At 28.4% G+C, this 18,387-nt stretch overlaps 2 protein-coding genes across 3 annotated transcripts in view; one reads left to right on the plus strand and one right to left on the minus strand.

Moving 5' to 3' along the window:
* On the plus strand, nt 1-9,829 carry LOC117179553 (sperm flagellar protein 1-like). 2 transcript variants are annotated; one of them, XM_033371471.1, is made up of 3 exons: nt 1-603; nt 2,756-3,040; nt 9,468-9,829. In XM_033371471.1, the coding sequence occupies exons 1-3, from the start codon at nt 492-494 to the stop codon at nt 9,734-9,736; spliced, it is 666 nt and encodes a 221-aa protein (XP_033227362.1). In that variant the 5' UTR covers nt 1-491; the 3' UTR covers nt 9,737-9,829. The 2 variants fall into 2 exon arrangements, with proteins under 2 accessions (XP_033227362.1, XP_033227361.1); XM_033371470.1 differs by having other exon boundaries at nt 4-603; nt 2,756-3,043.
* LOC117179555 (U6 snRNA-associated Sm-like protein LSm3) overlaps nt 9,813-18,387 on the minus strand; it is a 25,071-nt gene continuing 16,496 nt past the window's right edge. The window contains exon 3 of the mRNA XM_033371473.1: nt 9,813-10,265. Coding sequence (XP_033227364.1) covers nt 10,083-10,265 — 183 coding nt within the window. The 3' untranslated portion in view covers nt 9,813-10,082. The remainder of the gene's footprint in view (nt 10,266-18,387) is intronic.

Consider the following 18,387-nt stretch of genomic DNA (forward strand, 5'->3'; position numbering starts at 1 on the left):
GTGAATTAGGGAGAATTCAAGTGAATTAAAAATTTCGCAAAAATGTCAAAGAACTCAGTATAAATTAATAAAAATACAAGGTGAATTCCAAATCACTTCATATCTTTAAACCCCTGCGAAACAAATTATTTAAAATCCACTACAATATGATAAAATCCCGCGAAATTCTAAGATGACATTTTATGAAACCCTAGAAAATGCACTAAAATACGTTGATGTTAATTAACAAAATTTCCGAAAATTCTAATTTATTTTATCACATAGGATTGAAAACAAATCTTGATCAATTTGATGATTTTTTCCAATTTTTCTACTATCATTGTTCTTTTGTTTTAATTTTAAATAGCTACAAATTGAGAGCTCGGGCGATTTTGACAGATAAGAAACTTCAGACATCAATAAAGATAAATTTCCAATGCAGAATAGATCAAAAAGCAAAATTTTTGTGGGAGTTGCTTCTTTAATAAGCAGGAAATCACCGAATCATAAATATGAGTATTAACGCGGATAAGGGTGATAACTTGGAACAAATTTACGCATGGCTTGACGAAATTCCTTTCTCTCGACCCAAGAAAAACACAGCAAGAGATTTTTCTGATGGGGGTAAGCGATCAGTTTAATAATTTCTTAAACTTTAAAATACAGGATATTTATCTTTGAGAGAGATTCGAATTTTTCTACAATTGTGACAATATTCTGCAGAATTGAAAAAATTGCATTAAAATATTCCCGATTCTTTTTGACCATTTTGGAAACTTTTTGGAATGTTTTGAAATATTTGTAAATATAATTTAAAAATAAATTCTGTAACATTAAAAAAATCATTTTTAATTTTCCTAGAAAACTTAAGCAAATTAGTTTGTTGTCTTGAATTGCTTCAAAAGTTTATATTCGAATTAAAAAATAAAATCTATTATCTGCCATTATATTGCGAAATTTAATGACTTTCCCTGACCAATTTCTAATTTTTGCTAAATGTTCTAAAATTTTTTAGGTATGGAAAAAATTTAACATTAAATACAATAGTTAAGTTTTTAGTTTAAAAAACTATTTTTCAACCAAAGGAAATTTTCAACAAAATAGTTAAATTTTTAACTAAAAAAAAAAAAAAAAAAAATCACAGATGTAAACAAAAAAAGCTAGTTGAAACCTTATACAAAACAGATTAATTTTCAAACAAAAAGTAGCATTTTTTACAATAAATATTTTTTAATCAATAAAGTAGAAAAATTTCATCCAAAATGTTGAATTTTGAAGAAAAGTAAAAATTCGAGCAAAACAATTAAAAGAAAATAAAAATATAAATTTTTAACAAACAAGTGAATTTACAACAAAAGTCTTGCATTTTTTATTAAAACAGGAAACAACATTTCCACAAAGTTGAATTTTCAACTTAAAAATATGAATTTTCTACCAAAATAATTGCATTTTTAATTAAAAAAGATAAATTATCTAGTGAAAATTAAACAAATGCATTTAGCCAAAAAAAAAAAATTTCAACCAAATACTTTTAAAAATTCAGCAAAATTGTTAAATTTTCAACCAAAGAAATATATTTATCAGTTAAATAGTGAATTTGCAAAAAAATTAAAAGACAAATTTTCAATTAAATATGTGCATGTTCAATTAAAACAACTAAATAATTTAAATTTTGACCAAAATAGTCGTATTTTTAACTAAACATGTTAATTTTAAACAAAGAAGATACATTTTGTATGGATTTTCAACAAAATACATGAATGTTTAATGAAATAGTTAAATTTTTAATAACTAAATGAATTATCAACCAAATAATCAATTTTTAAACCTCCAGAATAATTAAAAAAGAAATTGTCTGAATTATTAGGGTTCTACGTTTATTTAATTAACTGAATTTATATTTATGTTCATGCCCTAAGTTTATAAAATTTAAGTAAAATTTTTTGTATCGGAAAATTTCAGAAAAATGTCACGTAATTTATGAATGCCCCCTAAATTTTAACTTCAGAATATCTAAAATTCCTTAACTCCTTCAGGTTTTTTTCTGACATTTACTCGAAAAGTTTTAGATTCCCTGATATTCCAGCATTTTCTGAAACCTTTCAAATCTTTTAAAAGGTTATAATAATTTAAAAATGTTTAAAAATCTTTTTGAATATTCTCTTAACCTTAATATTTAAAAACAGATATCAGTCTAAATTTTCTCTGGAACATTAAGCAAGAATTTTTATTCCCTTAAAATATTTAAAAATTTTTAAAAAGCTACTTTTTTCGAAATCTTCAAAAATTTCCAGTTTCTTCATTTTTTTCACATCGCCAAATTTAAAGTCTTTTTAATCTTTTCAAAACTTATAAAACTTCCAATTATCCTTTGAAATAATAATTCAGTTTTGACACTTTCCTTAAAATCCTGCGAAATTAGTAATTTAAAATAAAACCAATGTTATGAAAAATGTTCTCAGAAAATTCAGCATTCAATAAAGACAATAATGTTTTTGTCCATTATTTTATTTATCTCATTTCTTAAAAGTATGAAAAACTTTCCAAATTATAGTATGGTAGCAAAATATTAAGAATAGAAATATCTCGCAATATTAAAAATTAATTTACAGGTAAAATTTTATCATGAAAAAATTGGCGAACCTCAAACTTTTAACTTAGGTTTATCGAAAATTCCCTGGCGCTTTCATGTTTTCCCTGATATTCCCTTACTTTTCATAAGATTCCCAGACCTGTAAAATCCCTGAAAATATTAATTTTAATCTGTACCGTGCAGTTCTGATGGCCGAGCTATTAAAAAAATATTATCCCCGACTGGTTGATGTCCATAATTACATTCCTGGTAGCAGTATAGCGAAAAAAATTGATAATTGGTGTACTTTAAATCGCAAAGTTTTGTCCAAGATTGAAATGAAACTTTCAAAGGACATAATCGACAAGTTAGCAAATTCCCAAGCAGGTGTAATTGAACATGTTTTAACCGATCTCCATTTAAAAATTTCGAAGGACTGTAATGCCGATACTGAAACCTTGTACAGTGAAACGGAAGAAAAAGGAAAAGGTGGTAAGAAAATTTTACGTAATTTAAAAAATTAGTCCTACCCCATTTCTCCTCCAATAATTTTCCTTCACTTTCTCTGCCTAATTTTTCCTTACTTTCCTAACCCACATCTCTCCTCATCCCCCGTTACTAATTTCCTATCACTTCCCCAATTTCATATCAAATTTCCTCCTTCATATCAAATCTCGCAATTCCAATAATTCCTCCTACTTTCCCGCACTTCTCCTACAAGTGTTATCTAATTTTTCCTTACCTCATTTCTTCTAATTTTCCTTACATACCCACTCATAATCCCCATACTCCACAACCCCATTTTTCCCCATCTCTTTTTCACACATACCTTCCCCTAATCTCTCCTAAATTTCCCTACATACCAACCCCTAATTCGAATCCCTTCAATTCTCCTCACTATCCTCCCTCACTCCAATCATTTCCCATACTTATCCACACTTCCACTTGTTGCCTCTCCCTAATTTCCTATCCTTCATTTATCCTCATTATCCCTACCTCCTGTTGCCTTTTGTTTCCCTTTTCGTCCAATTATTTTTTCTACTTTCTCTGACTTTCCTACATCAATTCTCTAATTTCCCCTCCTGTTTTTTCTAACAATTTCCCCTCATTTCTTCTATTTCCCCGCGACTCATTTTCTCTCCATTTTTCTCACTTTCCTTCCCCTCATTTCTTCTAATGTTCCATACATACCTACACCTAATTCCCCTACATCCCATCCCATTAATTCTCCTTACTACTCTCTCACAATTTCTGCTTATTTCCCTTACATTCCTTCCCTTAATTTTTTCTCATTTTCGCTACATCCCCACCTATTTTCTCCTTACATCAATTCTTATCACTTATTCTTTGTTAACACCAATAATTTCCACTACTTCTCCTCCCATTATTTCTTCTAACTTTCAACCATTTCTCCTAATTCCCCTCACAACCCCTACATCCACCCTCTAACTTTCTCTCCCCTTATTTCATCTCGTTACCTCTACTTTTACAACCCTGATTTTACCTAACTTATTCTCATTTCCCTTCCCCTCATTTCTTTTAATTTTCCCTAAATACCCATGTATAATTTCCAATCCCTCAATTCTCCTCATTACCCTCCCTCACTTCCAATTCTTTCTCATACTATTTCTCACTTCTACTTACTTCCTCTCCCTAATTTCTTTTCACTACCCTATTCCTAATTTATTATCATTTTCCCTACCTCCTGATTTCCCTTCACGTCTAATTATTTCTTCGAATTTAGCTCAATTCCCCTAATTTTATTTTACATCTTTGTCTTACCCCATTTATCATAATCTCCCTTCCCCTCTTTTTTTCTCATTTTTGATACATCCTTATACATAATCTGCCCCCCCCCCAATAAAGTCTCCTCATTCTAGGTCATTTCCCGTAGTTCCCAACCCACTAATTCCCATTACCCACCCTCACTTACAATCATTTCTCCTAATTCCCCTCACTTCCTCAATTTTTACTAGCAAATTTTAATTAACTTTTCCTCACTTCCACTTATTTTCTCTTCATAATTTCCCTTCACTTCTCTACCCCTTATTTATGTTCATTTTCATTAGCCCCTAATTTCTTCTCACTTCCAATCAATTCTTTTACTTACCGCTACCTCATTTCCCATAATTTTTTCTTATTTCTTTCACTTCCGTTCCCCTCATTTTCGCGAGATCACCAAACCCTAATTCCCAATCCCATCAATTCTCATCGCCCCTCCCCAAACTTCCTATTATTTCCCCTCCCAATAATTCTACTCATTACCCTCCCTCACTTCCAATCATTTTTCCTGCTTCCCCTCACATCCTCTACATCCATTCGTTAATTTTCCCTCATTCCTTCTGTTCGCCCAACCCTGATTTTCCCTCACTTTTTCTCATTTTCCATCTCCTCATTTGTCCTAATTTTCGCTACGTACCCACCCCTTATTCGAATATTCTCAATTATCTTCACTATTCTCCCTCACTCTTAAACCTTTTTCATACTTGCACTTATTTCCTTTCACTTTCCCTTTCCTCATTTATCCTTATGATCCCTATCTCCTGATTTCCCCTTACTTCCCCTCACGTCCAATATTTTTTTTACTTCCCTTCACTTCCCCCATTTTCACTCTAGCTTTCCCTCACCTCTTTTCCCATAATTTTCTGCTTATTTCCCTCACTCACCTTCCACTCATTTTCGCTACATCTCCACACCTAACTTCCCCTCCCATCAATTTTCCTTACGTACCCTACCTTACTCTCCATTATTTCCCCTACTTCCTCTCCCATTTATTCTCCTCATTACCCTCGCTCTCTTTTAATCATTTCTCCTACTTCCCCTCACTCTTTAATTTCCCCTCACATTCTATCCTTTTATTTACCCTATTTCTTCATCCTGGATTTCCCCTCACTTCTTCTCCCTAAAAATCATTTGTCCTGCTTCCCCTTCTCTCGTTTCCCAAAATTTAGCCTCCCCTAATTTCCTCTTACTTTCATACATATAATTTTTCCTCATTTCCCCTACTTTTCCTCCCATTAATTCTTCTCACTACCCTCTCTCACTTCCAATCATTTCTCCTACTTTCCTCACTTCCTCTTTTTCTAATTTCCCCTCAAATCCCCAGTCTCATTTACTATACTTCTCCAATCCTGATTCCCCTACTTCCTCTCACATAATTTCCCATCGCTTCCACTACAACAACCTTCCACATTTTTCCTCACTTCCTCATCATCATTTCCCCTCATGTCCTCTACTTCTGCTTCACTCATTTTACTTCACTTCCGATATTTTCCCACTCCTCCATACCCTTCACTTCTGCTCCTCTCATTTCCCCTATTCCCTCCCCTGATTATCTCTTACTGCCCCTCCTGGGCAAGTTACTCTTTAAAAGGAACTAGTTAACATTACCGCTACATCACGAAAAAAGTAGAATTGAATTCTTCTCATTTTCCTGAAATTTCTCTCGAATTTCACTTTTTAATTTATTCTTAATTTGTTCAAATTCACTTGAAATTCATATGAGAGGGTGGCGATTCGGCGGACGACTTTATACTCCCGGATTTCCCCGGAAAAGTTTTTCATAATACCCGGTCAACTAAAAGTAACATATTCATATTTTTCTCAAAACTCAAAGATTAATTTTAATTTATGACGCCCGTTCCTAACATCCTTTAACACAGCAGAGCAAAGATTGAAATAAATCAATGTTGAAGAACATATCTAAACTTTACAATAAAAAAATATATATTTTTAACAAAAAATAAGAAATTTTCAAAAAAATCGTTCAATTTTCAAATTAAGTGATGAATTTTCAACTAAAATGGTGAATCTTCAACTGTAATAGTTGAATTTTAAACCAAAAAGATTAGTTTTCTACTAAAACAATGAGTATTCATAGAAGTAGTTGAATTTTCAACAAAAAATTATTTTTTACTAAAAATAATAAATTGTTAACCAAAACTTAAATAATGAAATTCTAACTTAAAGAAATTATTTTTCACAAAAAAAAACTTTCAATACAAAAAACTAACTTTCAGAAAAAGTAGCTATATTTTCAAACAAAATTATGAATTTCAACAAAAAAGGTTCATCCCTACAAAAAAAATGAATTTTCAACTAAAAAATATCACTTTTAAACTAAAAATTGAATAGTTAAATTTGTAATCAAGAAATGAATTTTTAAATACAATTTTGGAATATTCAACTATAATAATAGTTACATTTTCAGTTGAAATAAATAATAATTTTCAACCAAAAAAGAAACAAATTTTGGACAAAATAGTTAGATTTTCGGAAAAAAATTCCTTTTCATCCAAAGGAAAAATAAGTTTTCAAAAAAATAGCTTATATTTCAACCGAAGAAATGTACTTTTAAATAAAACATAAACACTTAAATGTGATACTTAAATTTTTAATCAAAAAGAAGATATTTCAAACAAGAAGATTGATTTACAAAGAACATAATTTTCCACCAATTCGAAGGAATTAATTTGCAATCAAACTGATTAATTTCCAACTAAAATGAATCTTTAACTGGAATAATTGAATTTTCAACCATAAAGATTAATTTTCTATAAAAAAGGAAAATTTTTCACAAAGTAAATACATTTTTAATCAAATAGTTGAATTTTCATCTAAAAAATATACATTATCAACCAAAAATAATATGGTTGAATTTTCATTTAAAAATCTAATTCTTAACAACAAAAACAGATTTTTATTGATTTCTAATCGTAGATTTTAAATTATTTGTGTCTTACGGTCCTTTGAAAAAGGTACGCATGTGTACCGAAACGTTTAGGAAGTTTCAAAAGGAGTTTTTCTATTAAATAAATATCTGAGTTTCGAAGAACAAGTTTTTTTGACTCATATTTATTTTTTTGATTTATGATTGGACCGTAAGACATAAATAATTTAAAATCTACGATTAGAAATCAATAAATATCAACGGTCGAAGAAAGGATTGATTTGTTTCATCAAATCATTTTACAAAACAGATTTTTAGTAAAATAGTTACATTTTTTAGTTGAATAGTTAAATTTGTAGCAAAAAAAATTTCCTTTCAACAAAGTAGTTACATATTCACCCAGAGATGAATTTTTAATTTAAAAAATGAATCTTCAAAGAATCAAACTATATTCTAAACATTTTTCCATATAAAGTAATAAACAATAAACAACAAATTAAAACATTCAAAGTGAAACACTTGAATTCCAAACTTTTAATGCTGAGGTTTAAAAGTTCTTCAATTCAAAAATTGTGTATTCAAAGTCTCAAAAATGTACACGTACCAAATCTTGAGAAATCTAGAAGTAGTTTAAAATTTTTCCAAATTCTAAATATTTGAAATTTGGTCGGAACTATCAAATATATTTCAAAATGAATTGAATTTTAACTTTTAGAAAATCCTGCAAATTAAAAAAAAAAATTTAATTTATAAATAATAATAAAACACTTATTATTTGTAGAAATATTAGAGTAATTTTAAGAGATATTTAGAAGTTTTTAAAAGATTCAAATTAAATTTAGAACTTGAAATAATTTGAAATACTTACAGTTGAATTTAAAATAAAATGTAGATTTTGGCAGATTTGAAACAAAAAATTTAGAATTTTTTAAAATAATTGTGAAAGACTTCAAAAGAATAAAAAGTTTCTTAAGATTCTTAGGAAAATTGAAAATGATTTTTCACTTTGAAAAATTATTGTAACAGAAAGTTTAAGAAGATTTTAAGAGATTAACAAAATTATCAAAGAAGAACATGGAAGACTTTAAGGATTTTTTTTAATTTGCAGGATGTTCAAAAATTGTAGGAAAATTTCGATTAATTTAAAAATACATTTAGAAGTTCTGAAAAAATGTTAACACACTTGGTTAAAACTACTTGAAATAATTTCAAGTTTTTAATTAATTTTGAATCTTTTCAAAATTTCGATGTATCTCTTGAAATTACTCAAATTTTTTCTACAAATAGTAAGTGTTCAATTGTTATTTATGCGTCAAAATATTCAAAGCTTTCTATGTAAAAAAATTCAGTTTCAAATTGCTTTGTTTTAAATATTTGGTTTCAATTTACTTATATTAAATGAACAGTGAAATATTGCTAAATATTAAATACTTATTCTTTTTCTACATTAAGAAATTTCAAATTAAATGATTGTTTAAATCTTCAAAACTGCACTTTAATTATTTCAAAAACTGTTAAAATCGAACTTTGGCAGATTTTTCTTCTGAAAATTCGTAAAATTCCCGTTTCTCTGTCCGCTTAAAAATTAAAAATCTAAAATGAAAAATTTTTGACGTGAAAGATTTTCGAATTAAGCTTTCTAAACTAAATGATATAATAAATTATAGAAATCACAATTTAACAAATTATTTAAAAAACGGTTGAAATAAAACTTGGATAACATTTTTATTCTAAAAATTTAGTAAAATTCTCGGTCAAAAAATAAATTCACTGTAATTTCCCGGTTTTCCCTGGTCTCATAAAATTCCCGGTCATTTCCCGGTTTTCCAGGTTTTCCGGTCCAGTGGCCACCCTGTAATTGAAGTACTTTCTTTATCTAAAATGTGGAAGTGGGAGCTTTTAAATTGTGACTAATTATATCTGGGAACAATGATACCTAATTCTTTAAAAAAATTCCCGTTCACTTTCTAAATTCCCGTACTTTTCTGAACTGAAGCAAATTATTAAAATAATGAAATCTTGCATTTTTCTGCAATCAGAAGTAAATTCCCCGTATTTTAAATGAAATTCCTGGTCATTCCCTGGTTTCCTGTTCAAGTCGCCACCCTCTATAAATTTCAGCCTATTTTCTAAAAAAAAATTCTTATAAATTAATTTCAATATGGATTTCAAAAGTAATCGCAAAAGCAAAGAATTTTATATTTATAACTATGGAAAAAATGTAACAATGATTATATTTGTTCTTAGAGTTCGCTAGAAATGCAATAAATCCGGAAGTGGTCGCGGATAAAACAGTGCCTCGTCATATCTTTATGAAACTGAAACATGAGTTGCAAGAAAAAAAGAATGCGATCAATATGTTGAGTGAAAAAATCTCACATCTTGAAAGCATGTTAAAACTCAAAGATCAAAGAATAAATGATCTTACTGCTCAAACTACAGGATCTTCAGATTTAAAACCTTCAACTCCTGCTGTTCTTACCGGAACCCCAAAATCCCGAAAAAGTAAAATGTAACCTTTTTCTAAACCTGCACTTTGTCCTGGTTTCCAAAATTCCTTGGCTAACGCCAAAACAAAATCCAAGAGCAAAATACTTGTAAGTTTGTTAATTTTATTCTATGTTTTTTTTTGTACAATCGTCAGTACGTAGATTATTATTGATGATTCTCTAGAATCATCTGATGATTCAAGATTTGATAAACTGAATCTTTTAAACAAACAGTTTCCTTCATTTACAAATAAACTTTTTTTTTGTTGCTAAATTTAAATAAACTTAAATGCGTAGAAAATAAATTTTTTATGAAGCGAAACTAAATTTGCATAGAAAAACCGACCTTATACGAAACATGGGTAGAAAAATCTTAAACCGTGGGTCGCATACTAGGTGGAGAAACGAGAATAACACCATCACCTCGAACAAAGAGCATTGGAATGTTTCTTTTTGTTGTGCGATAGACTTCTTCGTAGGTTTCTTCATCGATTTCTACAGTTGTTACGGTTTCTTCAACTTCTCCTAGGACCATGTTTAAATGCTGATCGTAGGCCTTCAAAAATAAAAAATATTCATTAGAATTACTTTAGTTAGGGTGTCTACTCAGATCCTGGGAAAAAATTCCCTGACAATTCCAGGTTTTTTCAGGTATCTCAAGATTTTTCGAGGTATAATTTGACAAAGCATGGAGTCATTCAAATATTTAACATATATGGATCAAAATATTTCAAGTGTATCACTTTTAAATCGATCGTTCTATTTTCAATCAATTTATACAGTTTTTGATTTGTTTGTATATCAAAATAACTCCCCTAAATGTTGTTTGCGAAAGTTATGCAAATGTTTGTAACGAAGTATAATTTACGCTGAAAAATTGTTCGGTAGTAGAAAATATTTTTTTATTGTTTAAATAGTCGTTCGTTTTAAACAATTGAAAATTAATTAAAATTCTCCGCCTGTGAAAGAATTCTTCCACGTGTCAATAGATACTGCAATCTTCCGAAAATTTTCGTGAAAAAAATGTGTATCTTGCAGTAGTTCAAAAGTTATTGATTTTTTTGTGACCGCGCTCCGACCTCCAGCGCTAATCGAGCAATTTTGGACGCGATTAGTTTAATCTTCAACAAAGTTAGCGAAATTTTCAACCAAGAAGATTTATTTTCTACAAAAAAAGCCTTTTTTTAACAAATCGGTTCAAACATTCAACCTAGCAGTTTAATTGTAAACCAAAAAAGATGAATTTTCAATAGAAAAAATTTAGTAATTGGAATTTAAGTTAAAAATCTCCATTATTTTACATACTAATTATTAAATTTTTTTATTGAAAATTCATCTTTTTGGTTTAAAATTCAACTATTAGGTTCAATATTTCAATCGATTTGTTGAAAAAATACTTTTTTGGTAGAAAATTAATCACCTTGGTAGAAAATTTCACTATACTAAAAACTAATCTTTTAAATGATAATTTGACTATCCAATTTTTTTTTCAAATTCACATTTTTTTATTGAAAATTCAACTACTTGATTAAATACTTAACCACTCTCTTAATAAACAATATTTTTGGTTAAAGATTCATTTATTTGGTTAAAAATTTATCTATGCTTAATTGAAAATTAAACCACCTTATTATTTTTTAGTAGAAAATTAATCTTCTTGGTTGAAAATTCATCTTTTTAATTAAAAAATTAACTATACCCGGTAGAATGTTGAATGTCTGGATAAAAAAAAACATTTTTTCATTAAAATTTATCATTTTAGTAGAAAATTCGTGTCATATTGTACTCAATATGATAACCGCGCCCATCCGAACGTGTTCGACCAGCCCAAGAATTACTGCAAAATACAACCTTTTTTTTCACCAAAATTTTCAAAAGAGATTGTGGAATCTATTGGAGCATGCAGGAATTCTTTCACAGACGGAGAAGTTTAATTAAATTTGAATTTTTTAAAACAAACGATTATTTAAACAATCAAAAAATGTTTTTTACTACCGAAAAATTGTTTCGCGTAAAGTATACTTCGCAACAAAAATTTTCATAACTCAATTATTGAATTTCGATGAACCGTTAGCGAGTAATCCATTTTTGGAAAAAAAATGATCATGAACTTTGAGTGTTAATCACTTAAAGAAATTTTTTTGTTGCAAAAATATTTTAGTGGAATTATGTTGATATAAAAACAAATTGAAAACTGTATACATTGATTGAAAATATAACTATCGATTTAAAAGTGGCACACTTTAGATATTTTGACCCATATTTTAAAAAAGTGACTCAGAATATCTATACAGTTTCACCAATTTATTACAAATAATGTTGTTTTTTTCAGTTTCAACAAATTCAATTAATATTACAAGATATTTTTAAATATTTTAGCAGACTCAATTAATTAAACAAATAATATTACAAACATAATTTATTATTTCTTGAATTTGTCTTGAAGGTTTATTAATTTAAATAATCCTTCAAAACAAGTTTTTATTTTACTTTCTTATATTTAAAATTCAGTGCATATTAAAGTAATTTGGATTTTTAAAAAGATAGATGGATATTTAACCAAATAGTTGAATTTTGAACTAAAAAAGATCAGTTTAAAACCAAAATGGAAGTTAAATTTTCAGTTAAAAAAAATTAATTTTTCACACACAAAAAAAATTTGTTTTATAAACAAATTTAGTTTTACTTCCAACCAACTAGTTTTATTATAAATCGAAAAGAAGAATTTTTAACTAATATGATGAATGTATAACTGGAATACTTGAATTTTTAACCAAAAAGATTAATTTTCTATCAAAAAGACGATTTTGCAATAAAATACATGAATTTTCGACTAAAAAAGACAAATTTGATTTAAATATAAATATTATAAGTTAAAACTACTACATCTTCAACTGAAATAGTTAAATTTTAAATGTAAAAGATTAATTTTCAACCGAAAAGTTAATTTTTACCAAAAAAAAGACCAATTCTCACAAAAAGACATGAATTTTTAATTAAAAAAATAAATTTTAATCAACAATTGAATAGTTCAATTTTAAGTTAAAAAATTAAGATTTAACCACACAGATGAATTTTTAAACAAGAAGATTAATTTCCTACTAAAAAATAATGTTATTTAATTACATACTTTGTAAGTTAAAACTACTGAATCTTTAACTGAGATACTTAAATTTTGAATAAAAAAAATGAATTTTCAACCAAAAAGATTAATTTCTGCCAAAAAAGTAGAATATTCAACTAAAAAATTATTTTTCAACCAAAAAATAAATAGTTACATTTTCAGTAAAAAGAAAATTAATTTTCGAGCAAAAAAATCAAAAAATCAAAGTTAATTTGAAATTGAAAATAATTTATACAGTTTCAATCTAGCGTTTACATTTTGTTAACTACTAAGACTTTTCAATTGAAACAGTTGAAATTTTAATGTTAAAATCCGGAAGGTCTTAAATTTTGAACTGATTCCGAAAGAATATCATAAATGAAAAAGACCAAAATCTGCCCGCTACGCGGGCACATACTCATATCACGCTGCGCGCGCGGCTCGCAAGTTGGAGTGCGCCTAGGGTGCGTGACTGTTAGTTCTCGCGCTTCGCGCTCGATGATTTATTTATCTCGCGCTACGCGCTCAGTATTTATATTTTCGGAAATTCTTGCGCAAAATTTTTAAAATTAGGACTCGAAAACATCCACCACTGTAATTTTGTGATTGTGAATTCTCTTTCGTTAAAAGAGCTTAGCTCGAGAATTTGAGCACACTTGCGGCACGCCACTGATGGATATTTGACTTTTTCCTGCATTCGTGCACAGGCCTTTTAAAATCAAAGGTTAACAGACCGAAACTGTAATTTTGTGATTTTGAACTCTCTTTTGTTAATGTTCTTTCGGCTTTAACGAACACATTCTCATCACGTATTTCGCGCTTCGTACTCGCTTTTGTCCAAGATTTAAACTTTTTTACATTATACTCAGCACTTTTATATCAAATATAATACATTTTTTATGTAACTCTGCTTGGAATTGCTTATTCAAATATTGCAAAATAAAGCGCAAATTGTATTTATCATGATTATTTTAATAATTGTTTCTTATTTTGCTTTAAACTGTATTCTAAGCATCACTGAAACATGTATCATTTCAATAAATGTATATCATTACAATTCATGATATGCATAAACATTGAATCATACTAATTATTATTTCCTTGCTTAATTTTTTAAAAATATTATTAATCTTGTTTTTAACTATTAAAGAAACACAGGAACCTTTATAGGTCCTATATATGATCCTATGTCCTCTTTCGTCTTATCTGCGCATTTTTTAAAAATTTAATTTTTGTATTTTCAATCTCATTTTTCACGATTGACAGAAATTCTACTTGTCCTATTGAAAAATAATTACTAATAAATTGTCGTATAAAAAAAAAATCATTTTTTTATTTTGAATGTCATTTTTTACGACTAAAGCAAAAACTACGCGTCCTATAAAAATTATAGCCCTTTTTTGGATAAACAAGTTTTGTCTCATTTTTTTCGTAGCTTGTGTCGTTAGTCTAAAAAAAATTTATTTTTTTATTTTTAATGATGTTTTTTACGACTAAAAACAAAAATTACGCGTCCTATCAAAAATTGATTCATTACAAATTTGTATGTCTTTGCAGGGCGTGCAATTTTAGATTATTCATTTTTTTGTATCTTGCATAGTTTGACCAAAAAAATGGAATTTTTGGATTTTTAATTATTTTTGGTACGATCAAATTTGGAATTCTCAACTTTTCGACCAAATTAAAAAAGTTGTTATGATAATCTTGTAGAGGTTTCAAAAATCAACGCTTTTCTTCTCTTGACTTTTTTTTTTCATATCATGCGTTATTTGGCTTCAAATGTTCATTTTAGTTTGTTTCTTTGGATTTTGAAAATGCTCTCACTCTGATCATTTTCTTTTTATAGAAAAAAGTCACAAAGATAAATTGTTTGCGTTTCTGAGTACTATGAATAAACGCTCATAGAATTTTAAAGTCTTGAAAAAATGTGGTTTCAAAAATTTCGCAAATGCGCTTACTTTTTGAATTTTTATCCAAAATAGCTGGTTTACGAACTTGTGCCTTCTTTTTAGGCCTTAAAAAAGTGTGCTAAAGTAGAATCCGATCTGATCAATTTTTCGAAACTTATCGTGCCCACAGAATACAGACTACAGACATACTGACAGACACCTTAATAAAAATCGTTTCTTCTGACTCAGTGGGTCTCAAAACATGGAGATTTGATGAAAACCGACAAAGTAAAATTTTACATAAAACCAATACCTTCTCATTAAGATGAGAATGTAAAAATGCAACTGATTATTTAAAATAAAAAAAAAACTGTTGAAATCAAACCTGGACAGATTTAAAAAAATAAAAATTTGTAAAATTCCTGGTAAAAAAATTAATTCACTGTCATTTGCCGTTCAAGCGACCACCATGACAAAAGTTCTTTAGTGCCTTTTTTTTTAATTTACCAACTGGGAAACTCGATATCTCAATGCCTGTAAATTTCGGTTGTTACATAAAGAAAAAGAACGTTGGTATGTTAGGCATGTTATTACGTGAATAAGTATTACATAACATTAACACTCTGTGAAAAATATTTGGTTGTGATGAAAAAAAAAGTTGTTTAAAATTTTACATAAATTTCAACGCCAAAAAATTCAAAACAAAAAAGAAAAATTCCCATTCTTTCTTTATAGTTCCTCAGCATATGGCAGCATCAGATTAGTCTGAATTGAGTTCTGGGCTTTTAAAAAAACCCAGCTTGCAAATTGAACTGAAATTGCGGGTCACACGAAATTCCACCTTAACAACTGACCACCTCAACTTGACAAATAATCAAGAATCCACGGCAAGGGACAGAGTAAAGCTGTTTCTGGTTCTCGTGCACACTATTAAAGTGCCGTCCGGCTAGAACGTTCGAGAACCTTGTCTCAGACCTTCCCGAGGTGGTAACTTATTGGATCTTGTAAACAAGCTAGTACTTTTCGTTTTTTTCCCTTAGCGATTTACATTATTAAAACAATGCAAGACACTGAAGAAGTTCTGAAAAGACTAGCTATTTGCAATTCCTAGCGGGACATATGTCCCTTTTGTGTACACCCCTTCTGCTAGATTGACGCTGCCAGTTTCATCATCGGAGGAAAGATTTTGAATTTTCTATTTTTGTTGGTACGATTACGAATTTGCATAAAAAATGAATGCAATCAAATGACAAATTACAATAGACACCAACGCAAAGAGTTAACATTTTTTTCAAACTAAAAAAATGTCATCACAACTCAAATTTATCTCAACGTAACATTATCGCAAACAATTTCAAGACATCTTTAATTCATGAGACACTCGACGTAGTCCGTGGTCTGCAGTGCAATTTTTATAACTTATTTTTATTATTTCACGAAAAGTGAAAAGTTGACCCGCACATACCTGTGCTTTACATTTAAAAGCAAACACTGGCATAAGTCTCAAACAGGGTGGCTGTTTTAATCACAGAAAAAAATTCCCCGTCATTTCCCGGCTCGCTAACATTTTTCACGACCAATAAAGGTAAGAAATTCGAATTCTAAAGCTAATAAATGTTCCACTTTATTCATTCTGTAGTCAGAGAAAATTGTTGCATGGTTTGCTTGTCCACGGCGGCGGAACAGCGAACTAGCGACCCGTCGATCGTCAAATAGAAATGTATTCGTGGCTTGTAATATTTATTTATTTTTAAAAACTTGTGTAAATAAACTGAAAATAAAAATGGACGTTAGTTACTGCATAATATCCAAGATTAAAAAAAGGTGTTGTGCGAACTTAATTTCCGAACTGCTGGAGTTATTTATTGAAGCCTATCAAAAAAGCTCGTCGGACACTAGGACGAATTTTTCTAAAAATGTTTGATCTTGGAAAATTGCGAAAAATTTGTTTTAGAATCTTCTATATTATTTTCTGAAATGTTAGAAAATCATTTGAAATGTTTAAAAATACTAACATAAAATGAATTTTGAAAACAAGAAATTAGTTTACATTTTACTGAAATATTAAAAAAAATATATTCAAATTTTTAATTGGATTTTTTTTAATTTCCATATACTTTAAAATGATAAAAAAATTTCCTAATATTTGGAAAAAATTCTACAAAATTATAAAAATTGCCTTAAAATCTTCCTGATTCTTTTTTGACAATTTTCGAAATTTTTTGCAATGTTTGGAAACTTAATCAAATATTCTCTTAAAATAAATGTTGGGTAATAAATAATAAAATAATTATTCAAAATGTTCCCAGACACCTTAAGAAATTCTTTTGTTTTTTTGAAATCTTTTAAATTTTTGGTTCGAAATCTTCTAAAATCAACATTTTGTTTTAAGCTGAATCTCAAGAATTTTTTTCTTTAAACTTTTTAAAATCTTTAAAAAGCTTCGAACTTTTGTTTAAAAATAAATGTTAAATTTCTTAATTTCTTGACTTTTTCTGAGAAAAAGTTTTTCTAGGCAATTTTTTTACATTTTAAATGATTTTTAAAAATATTGAGAAAAAATTGAGTAAATTTTTAGAACTCATACTCAACAGTAAAATATGATTAAGTATGAAATAACAAATATATTACCTGACAAACTCTCTGAGGTTACTAGGATAGTGCTGGTTTGAAGAAATAAGCAATTACGATTGTAAATTAGTTTCGAGAAATTTCGAAAACAGTTAAAACTTTATAAAAAGAAAAATCTAGTGCGCTTTGCAGTAATTGTAATTCAATTGTATCGAATGAAGATTGCAGGCATACCCCTGATCTGAAGTAATAAAATATCATCTGCGAATCATTTTAAGCAATTTTAAGCAAGAAACATTAAATATTGAGACTACATTTTTGTTAAAAACTGGATAATTCTTAAATCAAACGTTAAATTATTTAAATTTTAAATAGTTTAATAATCCTTTAAAAGTTTAAAAATTTTATTTCAAAATGTTGAAACATCAAAATAACTTTTTTTTTTAATTATGAAAAATTCACAATTTTCAAAAATCTTTTAAATTTTTTTTTCGAAACCTGCACAAATTTGTAAGTGAAATATTTTCGAATTACGCATTGTAAACTAAAGGATATCATAATTGAAAAATATAAAAATGCAATTGATTATTGAAAAAAAAACTGTTGAAATCAAAATTAGACAGATTAAAAAAAAAAAATTGGTAAAATTGCTGGTAAAAAATTGTAAGGCTGGGAAACTCGATTACGTTTGAGTCAGTTGTTAAAAAAAAACATTGGAATGGTAGGAATATTATTACGAGAGTATGTATTACATGACATTAATAGTCTGTTTAAAAGATTTGGATGTTATGAAAACAAAATAAGTTGTTAAAATTTTACATAAATTTCAACGCCATTCAATGTTTTCAAAAAACTAAGACATAGAAAGTTATTTCTATAACTTACAACAAAAATTTCAATCCAATCTTTATAATTCCTCAGCATATGGCAGCATCAGATTAGTCTGAATTGAGTTCTGGGCTTTTAAAAAAAACCCAGCTTGCAAATTGAACTGAAATTGCGGGTCACACGAGATTCCACCTTAACAACTGACCACCTCAACTTGACAAATAATCAAGAATCCACGGCAAGGGACAGAGTAAAGCTGTTTCTGGTTCTCGTGCACACTATTAAAG

The sequence above is a fragment of the Belonocnema kinseyi genome, chromosome 9 (genome assembly GCF_010883055.1).
Source record: "Belonocnema kinseyi isolate 2016_QV_RU_SX_M_011 chromosome 9, B_treatae_v1, whole genome shotgun sequence".
Lineage (NCBI taxonomy): Eukaryota > Metazoa > Arthropoda > Insecta > Hymenoptera > Cynipidae > Belonocnema > Belonocnema kinseyi.

Excerpts from the sequence above, each read along its gene's own strand:
- LOC117179553 (XM_033371470.1), top strand. The coding sequence starts at position 492 with ATGAGTATTAACGCGGATAAGGGTGATAACTTGGAACAAATTTACGCA. Across the intron at positions 604-2,755 it reads AAGAGATTTTTCTGATGGGG|TTCTGATGGCCGAGCTATTA; the intron begins GTAAGCGATCAG and ends TGTACCGTGCAG. Across the intron at positions 3,044-9,467 it reads GGAAGAAAAAGGAAAAGGTG|AGTTCGCTAGAAATGCAATA; the intron begins GTAAGAAAATTT and ends ATTTGTTCTTAG.